The following is a 22,244-nucleotide window of genomic DNA, read 5'->3' as shown; positions in this document are numbered from 1 at the left end:
GGCAGTTATGAGTCACCCACATTGCTGTGGGTCTGGAGCACATGTAGGCCAGTCCAGATAAGGTTGGCGGTCTGCTTCCCATTGTGAACCAAGTGAGTTTTGCCAACAATTAACAATGGATTCATGGTTATCATTAGACTTGTAATTCAAGATTTTTCTTAAATTTAAATTTCATCATCTACCAAGGTAGGATTTGGACCCAGGTCCCTAGAACATTACTTGGATCTCTGGAATAATAGTCCAGCAATAATACCACTAAGTTGTCACCTCCCCTAAGGTTCAACGGAGGCTAACCCTTTAATTGCGTCATTGATAAACCTGCAAACCATCATTCTTGTGTATCATCTTAAAAGCAGAGGACAACTTTAACAATATTTCAGGATAGTCAAACTCACTGATGTTATCAACGTGACTATGGATAATGATCATGAGCCAGTGTATTTCCATTTCCCCTTCTATAGTGGATTTTTCAGTCTTGACAATCAACTAAGATGATTAAGTAGTCCAAGGGGGTTTCTGAAAAAGGCAAGTGTAAGTGGAAAGGAGGGTGTACTCTACCTCCATGAGGTGTAGGTTGTATTGTGTAATTTGTAAAAAAGGAAAGATATTGGACCCATATTGAAAATGTATTGTGGGTGGAATTCTTTTCAACAGGCTGTATAACATTTATGCAGTCACCATGAGAGCACCAGAGGTTCTTTTTAGCTGAAATGCCTTAGGAAGACTACTCTTACTCAAGTATGATAGATAGTTTGGTGGAACTTCATTTTATTAGAAAATGGAAATGAAGGAGAAAAATATTTGATTAATATTATTGAAAAAAATTAATATCAAAGGAATCACAAAGTATCATATTCACTAATCAAATTACCGAGATAGTTATAATTTATCCTCGAATTACGCAGACATTTAGCAGTACTAACCTTCAGCGCACGCTGAAAGGTGCTGATTGATAATAAGGCCAAATCTTGCTGCTCTTCTGCATAGCGTACAAGGTAAACATACACCAGCTTCTTCAACTGCATAAGGGAAGAAGCAAAATCATATGCAGTTAGTGAATGATTTGTTAAGATAAACTGGGAACTTTTTATAGTGTAGAGCAGCTTAGTAACAAGACGTTAGAACAACCAAGGAAACTTGATAACAACAATTATACCTCTCTTCCCAGTACAGTTTATGTCAAGAAGTTTGGATTTCTTAACTCCTCTCACATGGAGTCACTTAATAACCTTGAAAGAAGTTCTTACATTCCCCTTGTGCCACACTCACCATTTTCATGGGCGGCACGGTGGCACAGTGGCACTGTTGCCTCACAGCGCCGGAGACCCGGGTTCAATTCCCGCCTCAGGCGACTGACTGTGTGGAGTTTGCACATTCTCCCCGTGTCTGCGTGGGTTTCCTCCGGGTGCTCCGGTTTCCTCCCACAGTCCAAAGATGTGCAGGTCAGGTGAATTGGCCATGCTAAATTGCCCGTAGTGTTAGGTATAAGGGTAAATGTAGGGGTATGGGTGGGTTGCGCTTCGGTGGGTCGGTGGGGACTTGTTGGGCCGAAGGGCCTGTTTCTACACTGTAATGTAGTCTAATCTAATCTTCATCAAGAGGCCAATTCTGAGCAGAAAATCTATTCCTCAACCATAAACTTGTCATATCTAAAATATAGATATCAGGGCAAAGAAAAGCAAAAGGCTGGAGGTGGTACAACCCAAAATCAAGTCATTCTTAACATGTGCAGGAGTTACTCACTCTCCTCCAAAGGCTCTCCTTCACTGTCCAGCTCAATGAATTGCCGTGGTACGGTTCTGCTTTTACCCAGCCAGGCATAGAGCATCTCCGACAAAACTTCTCAAAACATTCAGCCTCGGACCTTTGGGTGACCATCCTCCAAGGTGGACTTTGGAACAGGCAGCAGAGAAAAGTGGCCGAGCAGAGGCTGATAGCTAAGTTCGGTACCCATAGGGAGGGCCTCAACCAGGACCTTGGGCTCATGTCACATTACAGGTGACCACCATTGCACTATATACACATACATACAGACACGCAGACACCCACACGCACCCCCTCACAGACTTAAGACACTTTCACACACACACTTTCTCACACACAGACCCACATGCACACATATATTTTGTGGGGTGAATTTGAACTTGCAGGGTTACATTGTACTTTGCTCAAAAACTGCATGAATTCATTTAAAACTCCGTTATCTCACTTTTTAGATTAGAATCAATCTAAACATCATGGCATAGACAGAGAATACAGGGAGCCAACACCTTCAACATATTGTCTAGCTATCACCATTGTTAACAGCTAACCCGAGAATGCAACTTTTTAAAAAAAGGTTTTGTGATTTACACATGAAAGAAGTGAAACTATCACTTTATTCTAACAGATGAAAGGCTTAACAGACAATGAATTTTTCAATGCATAACTTCAGTTACATCACACTGTAAATTTTTGCTATAAATTCTGTGTTAGGATTGAGTCCTCCACTACCACCTGAAGGAGCGTTGCTCCAAAAGCTAGCGTGCTTCCAGTTAAACCTGTTGGACTATAACCTGGTATTGTGTGATTTTTAACTAAGAATATTATGATTTTACTACTAAACATTAACTGTCCCAACACAGCAACACTCCATAAACACCCTGTGGCAAAAATGCAAATTCAGAAAACAGATGATATCCAGGAGGAAAGATCAAAAGACAATTCGGACAGAAAATTCAGATAGGGTGCAGCAGCCAGGAAAGATGTACTGCCTTCCAATCCTGAGACCCCAGCAACAACTGCTGAAAGTTAACTAAAATCCTGGATCAGAGAGTGCTTGACCACACCCACTCAGGCTGCTTCTATTGTTCCAACTTCTTGGGGGGGGAACCCAAATTCTCACAAGCTGTTTATCTTCTCAGTCTGCTTGGTACCTGTCCCCCAATCTCTCTCTAAATGAAACCATGAGAAAACACACTTAAAGCTACAGCATCAGCAACAAGTTTGCTTGGCTGTCCTTAGCCTTGAACCATTTTGTCTCCACCTTGCCACTGATAACTTTTTTTTTATAAAAGGAATCATATTTAAATTTTCTAAGCCCTTTTCTACTGAATCACTAAGCTCAGGAATGCTACTTCTAATCCCAACCAAAAAAGGACACTATTCCAAAATCAGCCTCTTGTATTGAGTACAAAGCTGTCGAAGATCTGCTCATGAGAATTCCCTCCAACTCTAGATAAGAGTCCTCTGCCCAAATCCCTCCTTCAAACTCTTTCACCTAGCTCTTGGTCTCCACTTTAAACATTGCTTTCTTCAACTTGGTGATCTTTATCCTTTTGATGCTTTTCTATGTTATACAATTGTGCACTTGAAGTCCTTAAGAAGATTTGTAGCTCAGGTTGTGGAGGTAGTTATTGACTTGCTCACTGAGCTGATGTTTGTTTGCAGATGAACGTCACCATACTTGGTAACATCTGCTTCACCGGAGGCACACTGATGTTACCTAGTATGGTAACAAAACATCAAACAAACTTACCACCTCAGCGAGCAGGTAAGCAACCTCAGAACTGTGCACGTTCTTGAAAATAAAAAGTTGCCAACCCTTTAAAGAATTAGTTACAAATTCCACAGAGAAAAGCCAAAATTAAAGCTCAGCTGTTAAAGCATGATGGGGCTCTTCCTACATGGAAATGAACACCAAGTTGGAATCGACAAATGGCAAGACTGTACCAATTTCTCTCAGCATTACCGTCCATGGTTAAACCAGCAGAGGCTGAGAGGTGACTAGATTGATACATAATGCATGGTAGGGTGAAGGTGAAGAAAATGCAGTGCCGCAATAAAATATTTTAAAAATTGAAAAAAAATCAAAATTTCAGTATTAAAAATATCAAAATAAAATTCATAATAGCTCCATTGAATTCTCAAAGTTCAGGTTATATTGCATTCAAAGTAAAATTATAATGCCCTTACTGAAAAATATAAATATATATTGTTCATAATCCAGAAACACCTTTCAGAAACAAAAGTGATAAAGTTGGACAAAACCTTAAAAAATATATTGCATCAGCTTTTATCTAACATTGAGAATATTCCTCTGCACAGCTACCAATATTAAATCACTGAAGGTTGCAAAACAGCTGATTTGCTCTTACCCAGGTTTAGATTAGATAAAATCAATGCTAGCCACAAGAAACAACACAAATAATCTGACTGCAAATCCACAGTAAAAAACTCTTTCCCAAAAAAACGTGAGACCAGAAACAGGAGCACACAAGATGACGTGACTTTGCTCCCAGACTAAATGTTATTTTTCTCAGTGCTACCATGCTTCCTGATGTGATGCTAATCATAACGCTACCCTGTCCAGCTTTAAGGACTCAAGCAGACCTACCTAAGCAAGCAATTTAATTAATCCATCAATTCTAGTGCAGCATACTCCGTGACATACTGGTCAAATCTTCGATTTTTTTTAAACTATACCAGTGATTCATTAATGCTACTTTTGTATCACCTTTTAGGTGATGAAAACTCTCAAGCTATGAGTCAACCTTATAGACGCAAAATAAAACCTACATAAATTCATACACAATAATATAGTAAAATTTGATTTCTTGCTCGTTCACAAAATGAAAACTTTAGTCACAAAAAAAATCAGGGATATAAAAATCACAAGCAAGCATTAGGGTCTTTCAGATTAAAGGTAGAATTAAAGTAGACTAGGTAATGGCATGCTATTCAACAATGGGTATGTCAGGTACAGACATTGTTCGGTTTATAATAGAAATAAAAACAGCAACACCTCACAGTAAATGGAACATACCTCAATGTTTTTACTAGCGACATTCTTCACAACAGCAGGAAATAACTCTGAAGCATTTTTTCCTTTAGCAATCATCTGTAACATGAATTATAGTCTCAATTATAGACTCAGATTGGTTAACAGATATTCTTTTGTTAATTATGCAATGACTAATGCCATGGTAATCCATTTAAATTTGTAAATGGGTTCTGTTACCATTATTACAAAAACATGAGCTTTCAACAACAGCATAGGCACAGCTGATTTGTGATTTGAAAAGGAGATGGGAGGATGATAATACTGACATTTAATTTATACTTATGTGGTTAAATAATAGATAATACTAGCTTTAAACACTACAACTTATTTTGCTTTTTAAAAAAAGCTTTTTGTTTGCATCCACAATTACCAACATCTTGCAGCATTGCTCGTCTCCCCACAAGTCTTGCAAGGCAGCACAAGATAGAAATTCAATACCAATTCTTTTATGGTTCAGTGTAGCAAGATCAATCATATCAATAGGAAAGCAGCAAATAGTGCATATAAAACATTTGAGAAAAGGCAATGTTATGAAAGCACTTCTTTTGGTGAGATTGAGAAGAGAAACTAGACCAGTTTGATTTCAAGATGAAAGTTCATGGATTAGCATTGTGGGACCGTTCTTGCAAAAGCCACTTGTTAGACATTGCTTGGCAGCTTAGAACATAAATATTTCTGAAAAGGAGATCAGAAGTTGAAGCTTATCAATTTGCATTGAGAACTAGGGCACAAGGAACAGACTTGAACAAGGACACCATTTTATACAGTATGAGAGGATGAACCATCACTGACATGACGATCGCAGCAAGAAAAGTTAACAGTCTATCTTAACTCTCAGATCAGGCAGGTAGATTCTAAATGGTCACTGTGGAACTATAGGGATGCAACAAGGCTTGGATATCTCCATGCACTTCTTTTTAAATTTTGGAAAAGATACAAAGTACAAATTCCTTTTCCCGAAATAAAACATGGTCCTGTGCATTTATACATGGGGTTTCTAGCATACACACATGCTTCACAGTGATCCCAAAAGATTCTCTTCAATTGGTTTCTGACCTAACTCATAGCACAGTCTAAATTATTTATTAAATGAGTTTTAACAGCAGAATCATTTCTGATAATGAATATGCTTTTCCGAAACTTGTTAGCATAGTCAGGTTGAACACAAGTGGCATGCTGTCTATTGCAAGTGGTCAATGGGAAATGATTAACGCAGCCTGTACTTCTGGCATCACACTGGTACCAAAACTCATTTTAATACTCATGTGGTCAGCAAATATCTTCTGGGCTTGATAGCAGCACACTTAACGGAGGAAACTACTGTAAATAAAAGCACTATAGCAAGCCAGGTAGCATCCATGAAGAGAGAGCATGCTAATGTTCAGAGTCTAGATGACTCTACATCAGAGCTGGGTGTGGGGTGCTGGAGGACAAAGGATGTTGATTGTTCAACTGTTTGTAGATTTACCAAATTGTAGTAGAAGGCGACAACGAACTTCACCTGTAATTGCGACATTTTACTCTTTGAGTAATCCGAAGTAGACTGGACACCATCCAGGGGAGGGAAAGGACTGTTCCAATGGAATGGCCTTCATCTGAATCCTACAGGGACCAGAATCTTTGTGAACTGCATAAGTCTGTGTGCATGTGCATGCCTGCCTGCTTGTGCTGTCCACATGAAAAATTATGGAAATGGAAAAGGGAACGATGGGCTCAGCTGAGGTTAAAGTTTCTGTAACAGAAAGAGGATAGGCTCTGGAATCTACCTTCAGGCACAGGAGGGAAGAGAACAGCTATGAGAAGAGGTTGACTCTTAATGCAGGACTGAAGACACTATTTAAATGCATGCAGTAGATAAAACAAGGTCACTCAAGATTGTTGCAGATTTCAATCTGCAACATTGTGGGCAGAGATGTGGCTGCAAGGGAATCAGGTCTGGGAACTAAACATCTAAAGATTTGCATCCTATCAAAGGACAGACAGATGCGCACAGGGGCCAATTTGACTTGTTAGTAAGAAATGAATTTAAATTGAGAGCAAGTAATAGAGTCAGGAGGTGCAGAATCCGTATGGGTAGCGTTATAGTTATGGAGTCATACAGCATGGAAATAGTCCAAGCAGTCCATGCTGACCATAATCCCAAACTCAACTATCCTACCTGTTTGTACTAGGCCCACATCCATCCAAACATCTCCTATTCATGGAAATATTCCAATGTCTTCTAAACGTTGTAACAATGTGCATCCACCACTTCCTCTGACAGTTCATTCCACACATGAAACACTTGAAAGAAATTGCCTCATATCTTTTTACATCTTTTACCTCACCTTAAAATATGCTCCCTAATCTTGAAATCCCCTACCCGGGGAAAAAGTCACCTGCTATTCACCTTATCCATACCCTCTCAATTTTTAAAACCCTTACAGCATCTCCACTCAACCGCCTCACTCCAGTTAAAAATAAAAGTCCTAGCCCTCCAGCCTTTGCTTATAACTCAAACCATCCATTCCCAGCAACATCCTGGTAAATCTCTTCTGAACCATGAGGAACTGCAGAGAAAAGACCCTGCTGAATTATGTAAAGACCTCCTATCAGTAGTCAGGATATGGGGAAGAAAATAGTTCAGGATATAGAAAAGCTATGTAAGAAAGGCACCAATACAATAATCATGGGGACTTCAATATACAGGTCGACTGGGAAAATCAAGTTTGTAGCAATCCCAAGAAAAGGAATTTGTGGAATGTCTGCAAATTGGTGTCTGGAACAGCTTGTGGCAGAACTCACTAGGCAGCATGCAATTCTGGATTTGGTGATGTGTAATGAGACAGACTTGATTAGGGAGCTTAAGGCGAAGGAGGTAGTGACCATATGATAGAATTCATTCTGCAGTTTGAGGGGGAGAAGCTGGAATCAGATGTACTAGTATTACAAGTGAGCAAAGATAAACCACAAAAGACATGAGGGAGGAGCTGGCTAGAGTTGGTGGAAGTGGAGCCTACCAGGGAAGACAGTTGAGCAGTTGAGTTTCTGGGGCTAATTAGAGGCGCAGCAGAAATTCATCTTAAGAAGAAACATACTAAGCGAGGATGAAACAACCATGGCTGATAAGGGAAGTCAAGGACAGCATAAAAGCAAAACAAAAAGTATACAATGTGATAAAGATTAGTGGGAATCATTTAGAAGTCAGAAAGACTAAAAAAAAAGCAATAACAGGAGAAGATGAAATATGAAGGAAAGTTAGCTAGTAATATAAAAGAGTGCAAGAGTTTTTTTTCAAAATATTGAAATAGTGCTGGACTGCTGGAAAACAAGGCTGGAGTAGTAATGGGGAACAAAATGGCAGAGGAACTGAATAGGTATTCGCAGACTTCATGGTGGAAGGCACCAATAGCACAGCAGAAATTCAATAAAGTCAAGGGACACAGGTGAATGTAGTGGTCATTACTAACGTGAACATGCTATAAAAGCTGAAAAGTCTGAAGATGGCTAAGTGACCAGGAGGACTATACTGCAGGATTATAAAGGAGATCGCGGACGAGATTGTGGAACTACTAAAATCAGGGACAGTCCTAGAGGACGTAACACCCCTGTTGGCAGAGTGAGGCAGAATATAGGAAATTGTCTGTTGGTTAGCCTGACCTCAGTCAGTGGTAATATTTTAAGAGTTGAAACTTTATTGCTGGAACAGCACAGCAGGTCAGGCAGCATCCAGGGAACAGGAGATTCGACGTTTCGGGCACAGGCCCTTCTTCAGGAATGAGCAGAGAGTGTTCAGCAGGAGAAGATAAAAGGTAGGGAGGAGGGACTTGGAGGAGGGGAGTTGGAAATGTGATGTCGGAAGATGAGACGCTCCTCCTCCGACCGTCGGGTTGTTGTGGTTTGGCGGTGGATGAGTCCAATGACCTGCATATCCTCGGTGGAGTGGGAGGGGGAGTTGAAATGCTGTGCTACAGGTTGGTTGGGTTGGTTCGTCCGGGTGGCCCAGAGGTGCTCTCTGAATCGCTCCGCACAGACCCCTAATATTTTAAGAGCCCATTATTAGGATGACATCGTGAAGTACTTGGAAGTGCATGGTAAAATAGGACAGTGTTAGTATGGCATCGTCAAGGAGAGGTCATGCCTGACTAGCACATTAGAATTCTTTGAGGTGGTAACAAACAGGTTAGACAAAGGAGAGTCAGTGGATTTGATCTACTTGGACTTCCAGAAGGCTTTTGACAAGGTGCACACAGGAGGCTAAAAATTCCTGAAGAAGGGCCTGTGCCCGAAACGTCGAATCTCCTGTTCCCTGGATGCTGCCTGACCTGCTGTGCTGTTCCAGCAATAAAGTTTCAACTAAGAACCCATGGTGTTAGGGCCAAGGACTGAAAACTAAAAATGCGATAAGTCACAGCAGGTCAGTCAGCATCCGAGAGAGAGAGCAATCTAAGTGAGTCTCGATAACTCTTCAGTGTGTTAGGGGCAAGGGATAAGGTATGATAGGAATAGAGGATTGGCTGACTGGCAGAAGACAGAGTGAATATAAAGGGATTTTTTTTTTGAAAGGGTGGCAGCTGGTAACTAGTGGACTTCTGGAGGGGTTAGTTGTATACATCAACAATCTTGAAGGAGAAATGGAGAACATTGTTCCTAAGTTTGCAGATGACAAAGATAGGTGGAGGGATAGGTATTTTTGAGGAGATAGGGAAGCCTCAGAAGGCTAAGAGTGGATAGTTTGAAAACAATGTGGGAAAGAATACGGTTATGTACTTTGGTAGGAAGAATAAAGGGATCAGGCATGTTGGCTCAGTGGTTAGCACTGCTGCCTCACAGCACCAGGGACCCAGGTTCGATTCCCACCTCAGGTGACTGTCTGTGTGGAGTTTGCACATTCTCCCAGAGTCTGCGAGTGTTTCCTTTGGGTGCTCTGGTTTCCTCCCACAATCCAAAGATGTGCAGATCAGGTGAATTGCTAAATTGCCCATAGTGTTAGGTGCATTAGTCAAGGGTAAATATGGGGTAGGGGAATGGGTCTAGGTAGTTTGCTCTTCAGAGGGTTGGTGTGGACTTGTTGGGCCAAAGAGCCTGTTTCCATACTGTAGGGAATCTAATCTAATATTTATTTAAAAGGGGCACACTAGTTTCTAAAATGGGGAAAGGCTTCAGAAATCTGAAGCACAAAGGGATTTAAAGAGTCCTAGCTCAGGATTCTCTTAAGGTTAGTGCATACAGGTTCAGTTGGCAGTTAGGAAGGCAAATGCAATGCTAGCAGTTGTTTCAAGGACTAGAATACAACAACAGAAATGCACTGCTGAGGCTGTTTCAGGGTCTGGTCAGATCGCACTTGGAATATTGTGACCAGGTTTGGACCTAGTACATAAAAGGTACAACGTGTTGGCCTTAGAGGTGGCCCATAGGAAGATTGTCAAGACTGATCCTGAGGATGAAGGACTTGTCATACAAGGAGTGGTTATGGACTCTGGGTCTGTATTCAACGGAATTTGAAAAGGATGAGGTAGATATTCATTGAAATCTAGGGAATATTGAGGGGTCTGGATAGAATGGACATGGAGATTATGTTTTCACTAGCAGGACAGACTAGGATCAGAGGGCAGAGGGTGAGGGAATGACCCTTTAGAACCAAAATAAGGAGAAATTCCTTCAGACGGATGGCAGCTACTCTGTGGAAACCAAGTCATTGAGTGTATTTAACTCAGTGGCATATAGATTGTTTATTAGTAAGGGGAATCAAAGGTAATGTGGGAAAAAGGCAAGAGAATGATGTTGAGAATCTAATCAGCCACAATCGAATGGTGGAGCAGACTTGATGCACCAAATTGCCTAATTCTGTTATGTTCTATGGTTTAACGGAAAGTGGTGGAAATAAGCCCTTTTCGAGTCTTCATGATTCATGATTGATGTTTTTAGCAGGGTATCCAAAACCATACAGGATAGTTTTGATATGTGCTCTCACAGCATCAAACCTACTTGATAAGCAGATGGCTAGGGCCTTATTCAATAGGTTACCGATAAAACTGACCTTGCAGCACATATGTACTGAAAGCTGAGGTCCATCGGTCAAAAACAGTAGAATTTTCAACTAATACATCAAGAAAAGGGAGATGATTTGATTGTTCCATTTGAATACTAAATTTGAAAGCAAGATGAAGTTTATTAAGCTGCATAAAGAAATTCTTTGATGCAGCTGCAGATTCAAATATCACAAAAATTGTCATGTACATACTAGAAATATGCAAGGGGAAGGAAAGTCTAGGTCCAGTCCTTGCTCCGTTGTTTACCTTGAGATGTGTTTCTTCAATGAGAAGATCAGTAACCTTCAATGTTCCAGTCCTGCACAATACCCTGCCCTCACTATCAAGTCCATTTTCCTTCTTTCAGCACTATCATGTGCCTTATCTGAATTTAAGGTTGGCGCCTTCTGCACCTTTCTCCAGCCTCCAATACTTCACTTAGTTAGTTTCTCACAATGTCTCCTCTTTTTCCAGCTTCATGGTCCTGTCACTTATTGATGTACTCAAATGTAATCTGCACATTTCCAGCCAATTCTGAGGTTACCATGTAGTTACTATCAAAATTCCAAGAAGCCATTTATCTCACCTATATTTCACCTGCAATACCAGTCATTAGAAGTCAAAATACCTTCCACAGGAACATCAGTTAGCTGTACCTCTCCATCACTTACTCTTTACTAGGAGACTGCATGATTGCCTTCCAGCTGACGTGGAGTCAGACTTTCAGTGCCAGAGTGGGAAATCAAATCATCTTCAGAAGATAATTTTAGAAGAATTTATAATCGGACTTTAGACGTAAGCTCATACTAGCTCTTACTTTCTCCACAGATGCTGCCAGTCCCACTGGGTTTCTTCGGCAATTTAATTTTTTAAATTCAGATTTCCAGCACCTGCAGTATTTTGCTTTTCTTACACTGTTTTGGATTATATTTGCACTTATGCTTACAAATGATGTAAAGCAAATGGAGGCAAGACAGATAGCTGAAGATAGACCAGTGTTTACTCCCATTTAATTGCAGCAAAAAGCACATGGAGTAGAAAGGCCAAGTCCTCAATTAATTTCCAACCTAGAATGCCACAAGCTAAATTAATGAATTAACTCTTGTTGCAAATTAAAAATCAGGCAGCTGTCATGCACCAACAATTGTTTATCAAGCTTGACGTCATAGTTAGCAGTACTGAAACTTAACACTAAATACTAAACTAATTGGGAGATGGCGTTAACTGACAAAATAAATAGAAGTTACAAAAGACAGTTATGTTACAGTAATTCAGCATCCGCTATTTGATTACAAATTAACTGTTGAGATCAGTGTCTGAGATTGATTTAAATTACCAAGATTAATTTAGGATTAGCTTCTTAAATAGCTTAAATAAGTTATCATTCAACTACAAGCCTATTGAACAGATTAAAGTCTATTTTTGTACCTGGCTATGCTTTTAGAATTGTGTCTTTATCCTCCGAAGTCCAATCAAAACAGTGTTTCTTGCAAGAAACTGGTTAGTTCTGAGGTCAGTGACAAACCACTATTATCCCAGTTAATATTGTGATAATAACTGGACAAGTCAGATTCCAGACTGAAATCTGGCTTGGAAAAATTATGTTATTTTAACAAGGTGGTCTTTCACTGAAATGCAAATATTCAATGCTGCAGATGCAGGTTTAATAATAAGTTATACAAAGGAAATTAAGGTAAAATAGAATAACCCAATTATTTACATATGACACATTTAAAGATCCAGAAACAAATGGTAAAAACACAATCCCATTAAACCCACCAGTATCGCATTACTGTACTCAAAATTCCTTTCTCTTCTCCCTGCCCCCAGCTGGGTTTTTACAACAATTAGCAATGGTCCTCAGACCTTTAATTTAAGACATTTCAGTAAATTCAAATTCCACCTTCTGCCATGGTGGAGTTCTAGCTGAGACCAAGAACATTAGCTTATTCTCTGGACTACTTGTCCGGCAACAATGACACTACAGTATTACCGCCTTGCAGAGACGGGGTTCCCAGCAGATACAGGGTCTCCAATTTTATATTTTTTCCAATTTTATTTCCTTGCAAGTGGGTGGATTTTGCATGGTCTAAACATTGGTATCAATGTTTTAACAAAGATCCACCTTTCAATGTATATCAGACAAAGAATTACTATGCTCCCACGAGGAGGTTGAGCAGTTCATCCACTTTACTAACACCTTCCACCCCGACCTCAAATTTACCTGGACCGTCTCAGACTCCTCCCTCCCCTTCCTAGACCTCTCCATTTCTATCTCGGGCGACCGACTCAACACATTTACTACAAACTGACCGACTCCCACAGCTACCTAGATTACACCTCCTCCCACCCTGCCCCATTACACCTCCTCCCACCCTGCCCCCTGTAAAAACGCCATCCCATATTCCCAATTCCTTCACCTCAGCCGCATCTGCTCCCAGGGGGACCAATTCTACCACCGAACAACCCAAATGGCGTCGTTCTTCAAAGACCGCAATTTCCCCTCCGACGTGGTCGACGATGCTCTCTACTGCATCGCCTCCACTTCCCACTCCTCTGCCCTTGAACTCCGCCCCTCCAATTGCCACCAGGACAGAACCCCACTGGTCCTAACCTTCCACCCTACCAACCTCCGGATACATTGTATCACAGAGATGTACAGCATGGAAACAGACCCTTCGGTCCAACCTGTCCATGCCGAACAGATATCCGAACCCAATCTAGTCCCACCTGCCAGCACCCGGCCCATATCCCCCCAAACCCTTCCTATTCATATATCCATCCAAATGCCTCTTAAATGTTGCAATTTTACCCGCCTCCACCACATCCTCTAGCAGCTCATTCTATACACGTACCACCTCTGCGTGAAAAAGGTGCCCCTTAGGTCTCTCTCATATCTTTCCCCTCTCACCCTAAACCAATGTCCTCTAGTTCTGGACTCCCTGACCCCAGGGAAAAGACTTTGCCTATTTATCCTATTTTGTAAACCCCTCAATTTTGTAAACCTCTATAAGGTCATCCCTCAGCCTCCGACGCTCCAGGGAAAACAGGCCCAGCCTGTTCAGCCTCTCCCTACAACTCAAATCCTCCAACCCTGGCAACATCCTTGAAAATTATTTCTGAACCCTTTCAAGTTGCACAACATCTTTCCGATAGGAAAGAGACCAGAATTGCACGCAATATTCCAACAGTGGCTTAACCAATGTCCTGTACAGCTGCAACTTGACCTCCCAACTCCTGTACTCCATGCTGAACCCTTTCAAGATTCACAACATCTTTCCGATAGGAAGGAGACCAGAATTGCACGCAATATTCCAACAGTGGCCTAACCAATGTTCTGTACAGCCACAACAGGACCTCCCAACTCCTGTATTCAATACTCTGACCAATAAAGAAAAGCATACCAAACACCTTCTTCACTATCCTATCTACCTGCGACTCCACTTTCAAGGAGCTATGAACCTGCATCCAAGGTCTCTTTGTTCAGCAACACTCCCTAGGATCTTATCATTAAGTGTATAAGCACTTGTCTTAATTCTAAAAGAAAAATAAAAAATTGCTGGAAAAACTCTGCAAGTCTGGCAGCATCTGTGGAGAGAAAGAGTTCACATTTCGGGTCTAATGACCCTTCTTCAGGAAAAGAGTTCTGAAAGGTCACAGACCTGAAACATCACCTTTGCTTTCTCTCCACAGATACTGTCAGAGTTGCCGAGATTTTCCAGCAATTTTTGTCTTATTGCCGCCAAAAAAAACCTATCTTGTTATGTTCCATGTGAAATTTCATTCAAGCTGTTTTCACCCATAAAGGGCTTTTCACTTCACTTGCCCCATCTATGTTACCACTTGAGTATCTTCAGTGTGTTGTCAATGCCAAATCAGAAACAGGTAGAATTCTCAAATTCCTTAATCTTACTTCAGTCCTTATTATTTAAAGAAACAAAGCAACATTTTAACCAATCCACTCCATACATTGAACACTGCCTACAATGTAATGAATCTGTGACTAAAACTAAAAATTAGATATAGTTCTTTGGGCTAAAGGGATCAAAAGGTAGGGGGGGAAAGCAGTAACCGTGTACTGAGTTGGATGATGACCCATGCTCACATTAAATGCAGAGCAGGCTCAAAAGGGCCAGAAGGCGTACACTTGCTCAGATTTTTTTTTTAAAAAAAAAAGCACTCGTGACTAAGCTAAGTTATTAGCACAATTCCCTCTTGCTGGGTTATGGGTGGTTATTGGAACAACAACAGAGGGCAAGTTCTGGGGGTGTGATAACCAGGCAGAGCCCAGTACTGATGGTGTCTGCCACAAGCTGCATTCCATAAACTCACTTGCCATTCTCTGGATACAAAGTGTAACTGAAAAATGGCTGGGACAAAACTTAGAGTAGCACAGACATTTGGATGGGTGAATGTGCAGGATCCACTTTTGTCAGGCGATAGAGCATCGAAGGGGCAAATACAAAGCGAACATTTGCAAACTCCAGCTCCATTTAATTTGCAATAATTTAATTATTCATTTGCAATGCATAGAGGATAAATATGCTTAGGGTTCAAAGGCAATTTGTACCATGCCATTGATCCTTGCAAATTGAACACTGGCATCTCATTACTGTTGACTTCACTGATCACTTAAAGAGATGCCAATGCTGACCAGAATTATACAAATTCCAAGAATTTCGTGGGATACACAAACGATTGCTTCATCATTTGTAAACTTAATGATGGTCTGTACTGAATACAATGAAAAATTGATTAATTGTGGCGTTGTGGGATGGGAGGGGTGCAGTGTGCACTAGACACTCTTTTGATGCAAGACGCTGGTCACTCAATTCACACGACATCTTAAAGCACTTGTTGAAGCTGAGGCTGAATAAATGATGGAGACATGCCTGTCATTATGTGGTTAAAACATGTCTCTCACTGCACGGAGTAGTATGTATGTCTGTGGGATATGCCACCAATGATGCAGAGGATCAAGAGAATCTTTCGCTTATATTCCAACACAAGTCATTTCCGCCAAGAGTCCTGCATCCTATACTAATGGGATACAGGTTACCGTGGGTGCCCTCCAAAAGCACAGGCAGATGGAGGAGGACCAGCAAGCTCAGGAGCAGCAGGAGGCCAATATGAAGGACAAGGACCACGTCAGGAAAAGGTTGCAGTCACAAGGCCCATCAGGATGTGAGGAATCCACAAAACAACCAGGACTTTTCAGTTCCAACTCCAATTCCTGGATAAAAGCAAGGTGGAGTGGCAATCTAAGCTCCAATATGTCCCAGGACAACATGACGAACTAAGACAGAGACACGTGAAGGCTGCAGGGAGGCCATGCTCTTAGTGTCACAGAGTCATAGAAATGTACAGCATGGAAACAGACCCTACGGTCCAGCTCGTCCATGCTGACCAGATATCTCCTCGGATGCTGCCTGAACTGCTGTGCTCTTCCAGCACCACTAATCAAGGACCAGATATCCCAACCCAATCTAGTCCCACCTGCCAGCACCCGGTCCATATCCCTCTAAACCCTTCATATTCATATACCCATCCAGATGCCTTTTAATTGGTGCAATCATACTAGCCTCCACTTTCTCTGATAGCTTATTCCATACATGTACCACCGTCTGCGTGAAAATGTTGCCTCTTAGGTCTCTTTTATATCTTTCCCCCCTCACCCTAAACTTATGCCCTCCCCCACTCAGAGAAGAGACTTTGTCAATTTATCCTATCCATGCCCCTCCTGCTTTTATAAACCTCTGTAAGGTCACCCCTCAGCCTCCAATGCTCCAGGGCAAAGAGCCCTAGCCTATTCAACGTCTCCCTATAGCTCAGATCCTCCAATCCTGCCAACATCCTTGTTAATCTTTTCTGAACCCTTTCAAGTTTCACAACATCCTTTGGATAGGAAGGAGACCAGAATTGCACGCAATATTCCAAAAGTGGCCTATCCAGAGTCCTGTACAGCCTCAACATAACCTCCCAACTCCCATACTCAATACTCTGACCTATAAAGGAAAGCATTTCACATGCCTTCTTCACGATCTTGTCTACCTGTGACTCCACTTTCTTGAGGCTGTCAGGATGACAACTGCTTTGAACTTCTATGCAAATAGCGTCTTCCATGAAGGTTTGGGTACCCTGCTTGGGATTGCTCAGTTGTGCACCCACAAATGCACAGGACAATGGCTGTGCCATTTTTGCAAGATCACAATGGTTTATTTAGTTTCCTAGTGAGGTCAATGCTGCATCCCAAGCAGCAATGTTTGGGAACATTGCTGGCTCCCACAGTTGCCATTGACACACAGCACTGACAGACCACCAACACTGAGAAATGGAAGATTACTGTGTGTAAACAATCAGATCAGAAGATTAAATGCATGTCTCAAAGAATGGCATGGGAGGCAGGGTTTCAATTCATGGAGCATTGGCACTAGTACCAGGGAAGGAAGATATTCAGTTGGGATATATTCCACTTAAATGCCTGAGACTGGTAATGGAAATGACAATTGAAAGTCTAAGGGATATTTCTATTTGCGTCCTCTGGATATTTGATGCCTCAAACTTCTTTTCTCACTACATCTTAAAGTCCACACTCAGTACCACATAAACAATCTTTCCCTCACTCTTCAGCAGTAGTGACATGATCTGAAAACTGCAGTTTCATTTTATCCTTTGATAAGAAACATATTCTTTCTATTGGAATTAAGCATCTAAAGCTTCATAGGTTTCAACATCCTTTCAATTTCCTTTCCTTTATATTGTGACATGATCTGAAAACTGCAGTTTCATTTTATCCTTTGATAAGAAACATATTCTTTCTATTGGAATTAAGCATCTAAAGCTTCAATAACTCATAGGTTTCAACATCCTTTCAATTTCCTTTCCTTTATATTTCCTTCTGACTTCTTCCTCCGTCATTTCCGCCACCTCCAGACAGACTCCACCACCAGGGATATATTTCCCTCCCTTCCCCTATCAGCATTCCGGAAAGACTGCTCCCTCCGCGACTCCCTCGTCAGGTCCACACCCCCCACCAACCCAACCTCCACTCCCAGCACCTTCCCCTGCAATCGCAAGAAGTGTAAAACTTGCGCCCACACCTCCCCCCAAGGCCCCAATGGATCCTTCCACATCCGTCGCAAATTCACCTGCACCTCCACACACATCATTTACTGTATTCGCTGCACCCAATGTGGTCTCCTCTACATTGGGGAGACAGGCTGCCTACTTGCGGCACGTTTCAGAGAACACCTCTGGGACACCCGCACCAACCAACCCAACCGTCCCGTCACCCACTCTCTGGCCTATCACTTCCTTCCACTTATCGGATTCCCAGCGCCCCTGTCCCAAATTCCCTCCCCCCTACTTTTTATCTCAGCCCGCTTGGCACACCAGCCTCATTCCTGAAGAAGGGCTTATGCCGAAACATCGATTCTCCTGCTCCTCGGATGCTGCCTGGCCTGCTGTGTTTCACCAGCACCACATTTTTCAACAAAGAATTACTATGCCACTAGCTTCAAGAACTACTGCTAGAATTGTAAAAACAACAAAACTAACAATTAGGATTGAGAATCAACACAAACAATGCTGGAAAAATTCAGCAGGTCTGACAGCATCTTATGAGAGAAAACACATATCAAAGAAGAGTCAGACTGGACTCAAATTGTTCACTATTTCTTTTTGGAAACCACTACATGGATCTCCAAGGCCCATGCAATAGTAACTTCAGTTTGCAGAAGTCAATGCATCATACATCCAATAACTGCATGGCCATGCAATTTAAGCATCATAGAATCCCTACAGTGTGGAAACAGGCCATTTGGCCCAACACGTCCAGAGCAACCCTCCGAATAGTTATGCATCCAGACCCATTCCCCTACCCTATTACTCTGCATTTATCCCTGACTAACCACATACTCTGCCATGGTGCGGGAAGATGGCGTTTGAAGAGGCATAAATGAAATTCCTCACCTCAGAGCCATTTCTGTAAAAGCTTACAATGCATTCTCATCCTTCCTATAAGAAGACACCCAGAAATTTCCTTTGTCATTTCATTTCCTTCTGTGCTGCCTAATTAAAGCTTGCTGACTCAAAACTTGAATTTAGACATTTAATCTACTCATTTATCAAGAAATTAAAAATCAACTTGTTTCCATTATTCTTGATCGAATAAGTTAAAATATTATTCACCCCAACAATCCTCTTCATCGCCTCCAATTTAAGTGAATCCTTGTTGCTGTCCAGCATTTGATGAAGATCTTCATTCCTAAAAATAAAACATTTAAAAACATAAGCAAAGACAAAAATAAAACAAAACAAAAAGAGATGAAGAAAGGTAAAACTAGGAGCAGGCATCACTAGTGAATGAGACCACATTTGCAAATACACACACCTGAAGTACACAGTTACTAAAAACTTCAAAATGATAAAAATTAAACACAGGAAGTGTGTAAACTACCAATATCAGCATGTGAAGGATTGGTATTTATTTTCTTGACTATAGCAGAGAAAAAAATCTGCAGTTTTAAACTGTGGGTTTTTTTTAAGTAAATGCCTAGAATTTTGAACTTTATCTCCTGAAAAAAAGTTACTGACTCTACAACATGTGCTACTTGGGCTTGAGCACAACAATCTAAGCTAATTCTCCATTGCAATTCTGGACAGGGTACTATGAGGGGATTGCTTCCATACAAAACATTAAATGGAGATCTTCAGCTCTCTGAGGCAAAATAATAAATCCTGTGACACGGTTTTAAAGACCAGCAAAGATGTCCCCAGTGTTCTAGCCAATATTCATCCCTCAAATCAACACAAAATAGATTCTGGGTCATCACATTGTTATTTACTCGAATCTGCTTTGTCAAAACAGGCTGGCAATACAGCATCGCCTACAAGTGTCAGTACAGTTTAAAAAGTAAATAGGTAAAGTCACCATATTCCCACAAACTTGCACTCCTCAGGGGGTGAGTTTAATCCATGGGTCACCACAACTAGGCAAGAAGGGGAAAAAGGCAAGACTTTTCATGGTGACCTCAGCTGGAGTGGGACGTGAACCAGCACTGTTGGCACAGATTTAAATCACAAACCAGCCATCCAGCCAACTGAACTGACACTCCGTCTTGAGAATGTACCTCCTTGGTCTGTAAAGATTCGCTTTCTTAAAAAAACTAAGCTAAAATTAAGGGTTGCGTAAAAAGTCTCCTTCCCATTTTCATAAAACATTTAAATTAACAAGAGCACTTACTTAACCCATAACCTGCTCACTCAAACAAAATCCCAAAAAACTGCAGATGCTGTAAATCATAAGGAAAAACAGAAGTTGCTGGAAAAGCTCAGCGGGTCTGGCACATCTGTGAAGAAAAATCAGAGTTAATGTTTCAAGTTCTCAAAGTTGTGATGAAGGGTTACTGAATTCAAAACATTAACTGATTTCCCTTCACAGATGCTGTCAGACTTGCTGAGTTTTTCCAGCAACTTCATTGTTTTTGTCATAGTCGGATTGTGCTGGGCTACTCAGCTCCTAATCTCATTAGGACCTTGGTTCAAACATGAACAAAAGAACCAAATTCCAGAGGTGAGATGCATGTGACAGCTCTTGATATCCAGATCACATCTGATCAAATGTGGAATGAACTCTGTGCTGTTGGAATCATAACTGGCACAAAGGAAGATGGTTGCGGTTGGAGGTCAGACATTCCAGCTCCAGCACATTTCAATAGATGTTCCTTCAATATCCTTGGGTCAAAATCCTTGAATTCCCTCCCCAATGGCTTTATGGGTATACCTACTGAGATATTAAAGGGCTAATTTACTCTGCTGACCTACAAGAAATTGGACGTCCCGGGGTAGGGTGGGATGCCTCTGTCTTAGGGTGGTAAGTCTGTGTCTTACAGGTAGACTGTAAGGAAGTTGCATTGCCATCTCTTGCCATTCCAAACAATTTGCATGGCCATTCCTAGTTATTCAGAGTGAATTGACATTGAATAATGAGGAAATGACCGTGCAAATGGCTGTGAATGGCAAGGGATGACAATGTTACTTCACTCTGCCATCCCTTGCCATTCAGAGCCATTTGCATCATCATCCCTATTCAGAATCAATAAGAGCATAGTTAAAATTCTGACTGCACCCTACAGTTACAAAAAAACAACATACACCAGGTCTTGCCATTAAGGAATAATTTAACCACATTAACTCTGGAAAGGAGGTGATCACTACATTATGTTTTGAGTGGCTTGTGACTATGGGGAATGGCTGGGAGTTGCCTTGTGGGCATTACAAACTGTAATGTAAAATTCCTGTACTGTATAAAGGAAAGACTGTTTCTTTTGTTCAGAGAGATCTTTGACACGCCTCCGCAAACCTGGCGAAGTGTATTAAGGGTTCCTCCAGAAAGTTTGTACTTGCTAATTTTGGCAGTGCGCAGAAATTGGTGTATTGCAGTTGCCATCAAGTGTGTAAGAATCTCAAGAAAAAGAACCTAACACCAACACCACAGAGACTTGGATGTACAGCACAGATTGTTCGGTCCAACTCGACCACGTATCCTAACCTAATCTAGTACTATTTCCCTCTAAACCCTTCCGATTCATGTACCCAGGTGCCTTTTAAAATGTTGTAATGGTACCAGCCTCCATCACTTGCTCTGGTAGCTCTTTCAATACACACACATCCTCTGCCCCTAGAGTTCCTTTTGAATCTTCCTCCTCTTACCCTAAGCCATCTAAGCTCTGGACTCCCCCATCCTAGGGGAAAACCTGTCCATTTACCCTCTCCATGCCACTCAATGCAGCAGTTGATGGCATTTCATCATCACCTTCTCAAGCACAACTAGGGACAGACAATAAATGTTGGGCCAGCCAGCAACTCAGATATCCCTTAAATAAAAACAGAACTATATTTGGTGACAAAACACAAGTTTAGCATAGCATTGCTTAATTTTTTCCACTAAAATTATTGACAAGCGAGGTTTAAAAGAACCAAACAAACTTAATGATGAGAAATATTTCATTCAGATGGTTGCGAACCTTCAGCATTTTCTACCAGAAGGTTGTGAAAGTTCAATCTTTAAGTAGGTCCAAGGTAGAGATTGATATATTTCTGATTATCAGTAGCATACCTGGGGTTACAGGGCTAGGATGAGCTAAAGGAACTGATGTGTTCCATCAGCCATATCAAGGTTGTACTGAGTGACAAATCAGGCTCGATTGGCTGAAATGGTCAAATCCTCTTCCTATATTCCTAAGTAACATTATACAATGTTGTAAAAACAAGAATTCATCAACAACTAAGTCAGAATCTAAATATCTTTATAGATGTTGAGGAGCCAGGATTAGACTTGGGAGGACAAAGTTAAAAATCACAGCACCAGGTTATAGTCCAACAGGTTTATTTGGAGGCACTAGCTTTTG

General features: G+C 41.3%; 1 protein-coding gene across 2 annotated transcripts in view; it reads right to left on the bottom strand.

Annotated features, from left to right (window-relative positions):
• Positions 1–22,244, bottom strand: part of ap3b1a (adaptor related protein complex 3 subunit beta 1a) — a 299,213-nt gene that overhangs the window by 231,149 nt on the left and 45,820 nt on the right. For both annotated transcript variants that reach the window (XM_043707081.1, XM_043707091.1), the window contains exons 2-4: positions 19,024–19,099; positions 4,805–4,879; positions 924–1,019 (exon numbers count right to left, since the gene is read on the bottom strand). In XM_043707081.1, the coding sequence (XP_043563016.1) occupies positions 924–1,019; positions 4,805–4,879; positions 19,024–19,099 (247 nt within the window). The remainder of the gene's footprint in view (positions 1–923; positions 1,020–4,804; positions 4,880–19,023; positions 19,100–22,244) is intronic.

This window comes from Chiloscyllium plagiosum, chromosome 2 (genome assembly GCF_004010195.1).
Source record: "Chiloscyllium plagiosum isolate BGI_BamShark_2017 chromosome 2, ASM401019v2, whole genome shotgun sequence".
Taxonomy (NCBI): Eukaryota; Metazoa; Chordata; class Chondrichthyes; order Orectolobiformes; family Hemiscylliidae; genus Chiloscyllium; species Chiloscyllium plagiosum.
This window is presented reverse-complemented; position numbering and strand designations above follow the sequence as displayed.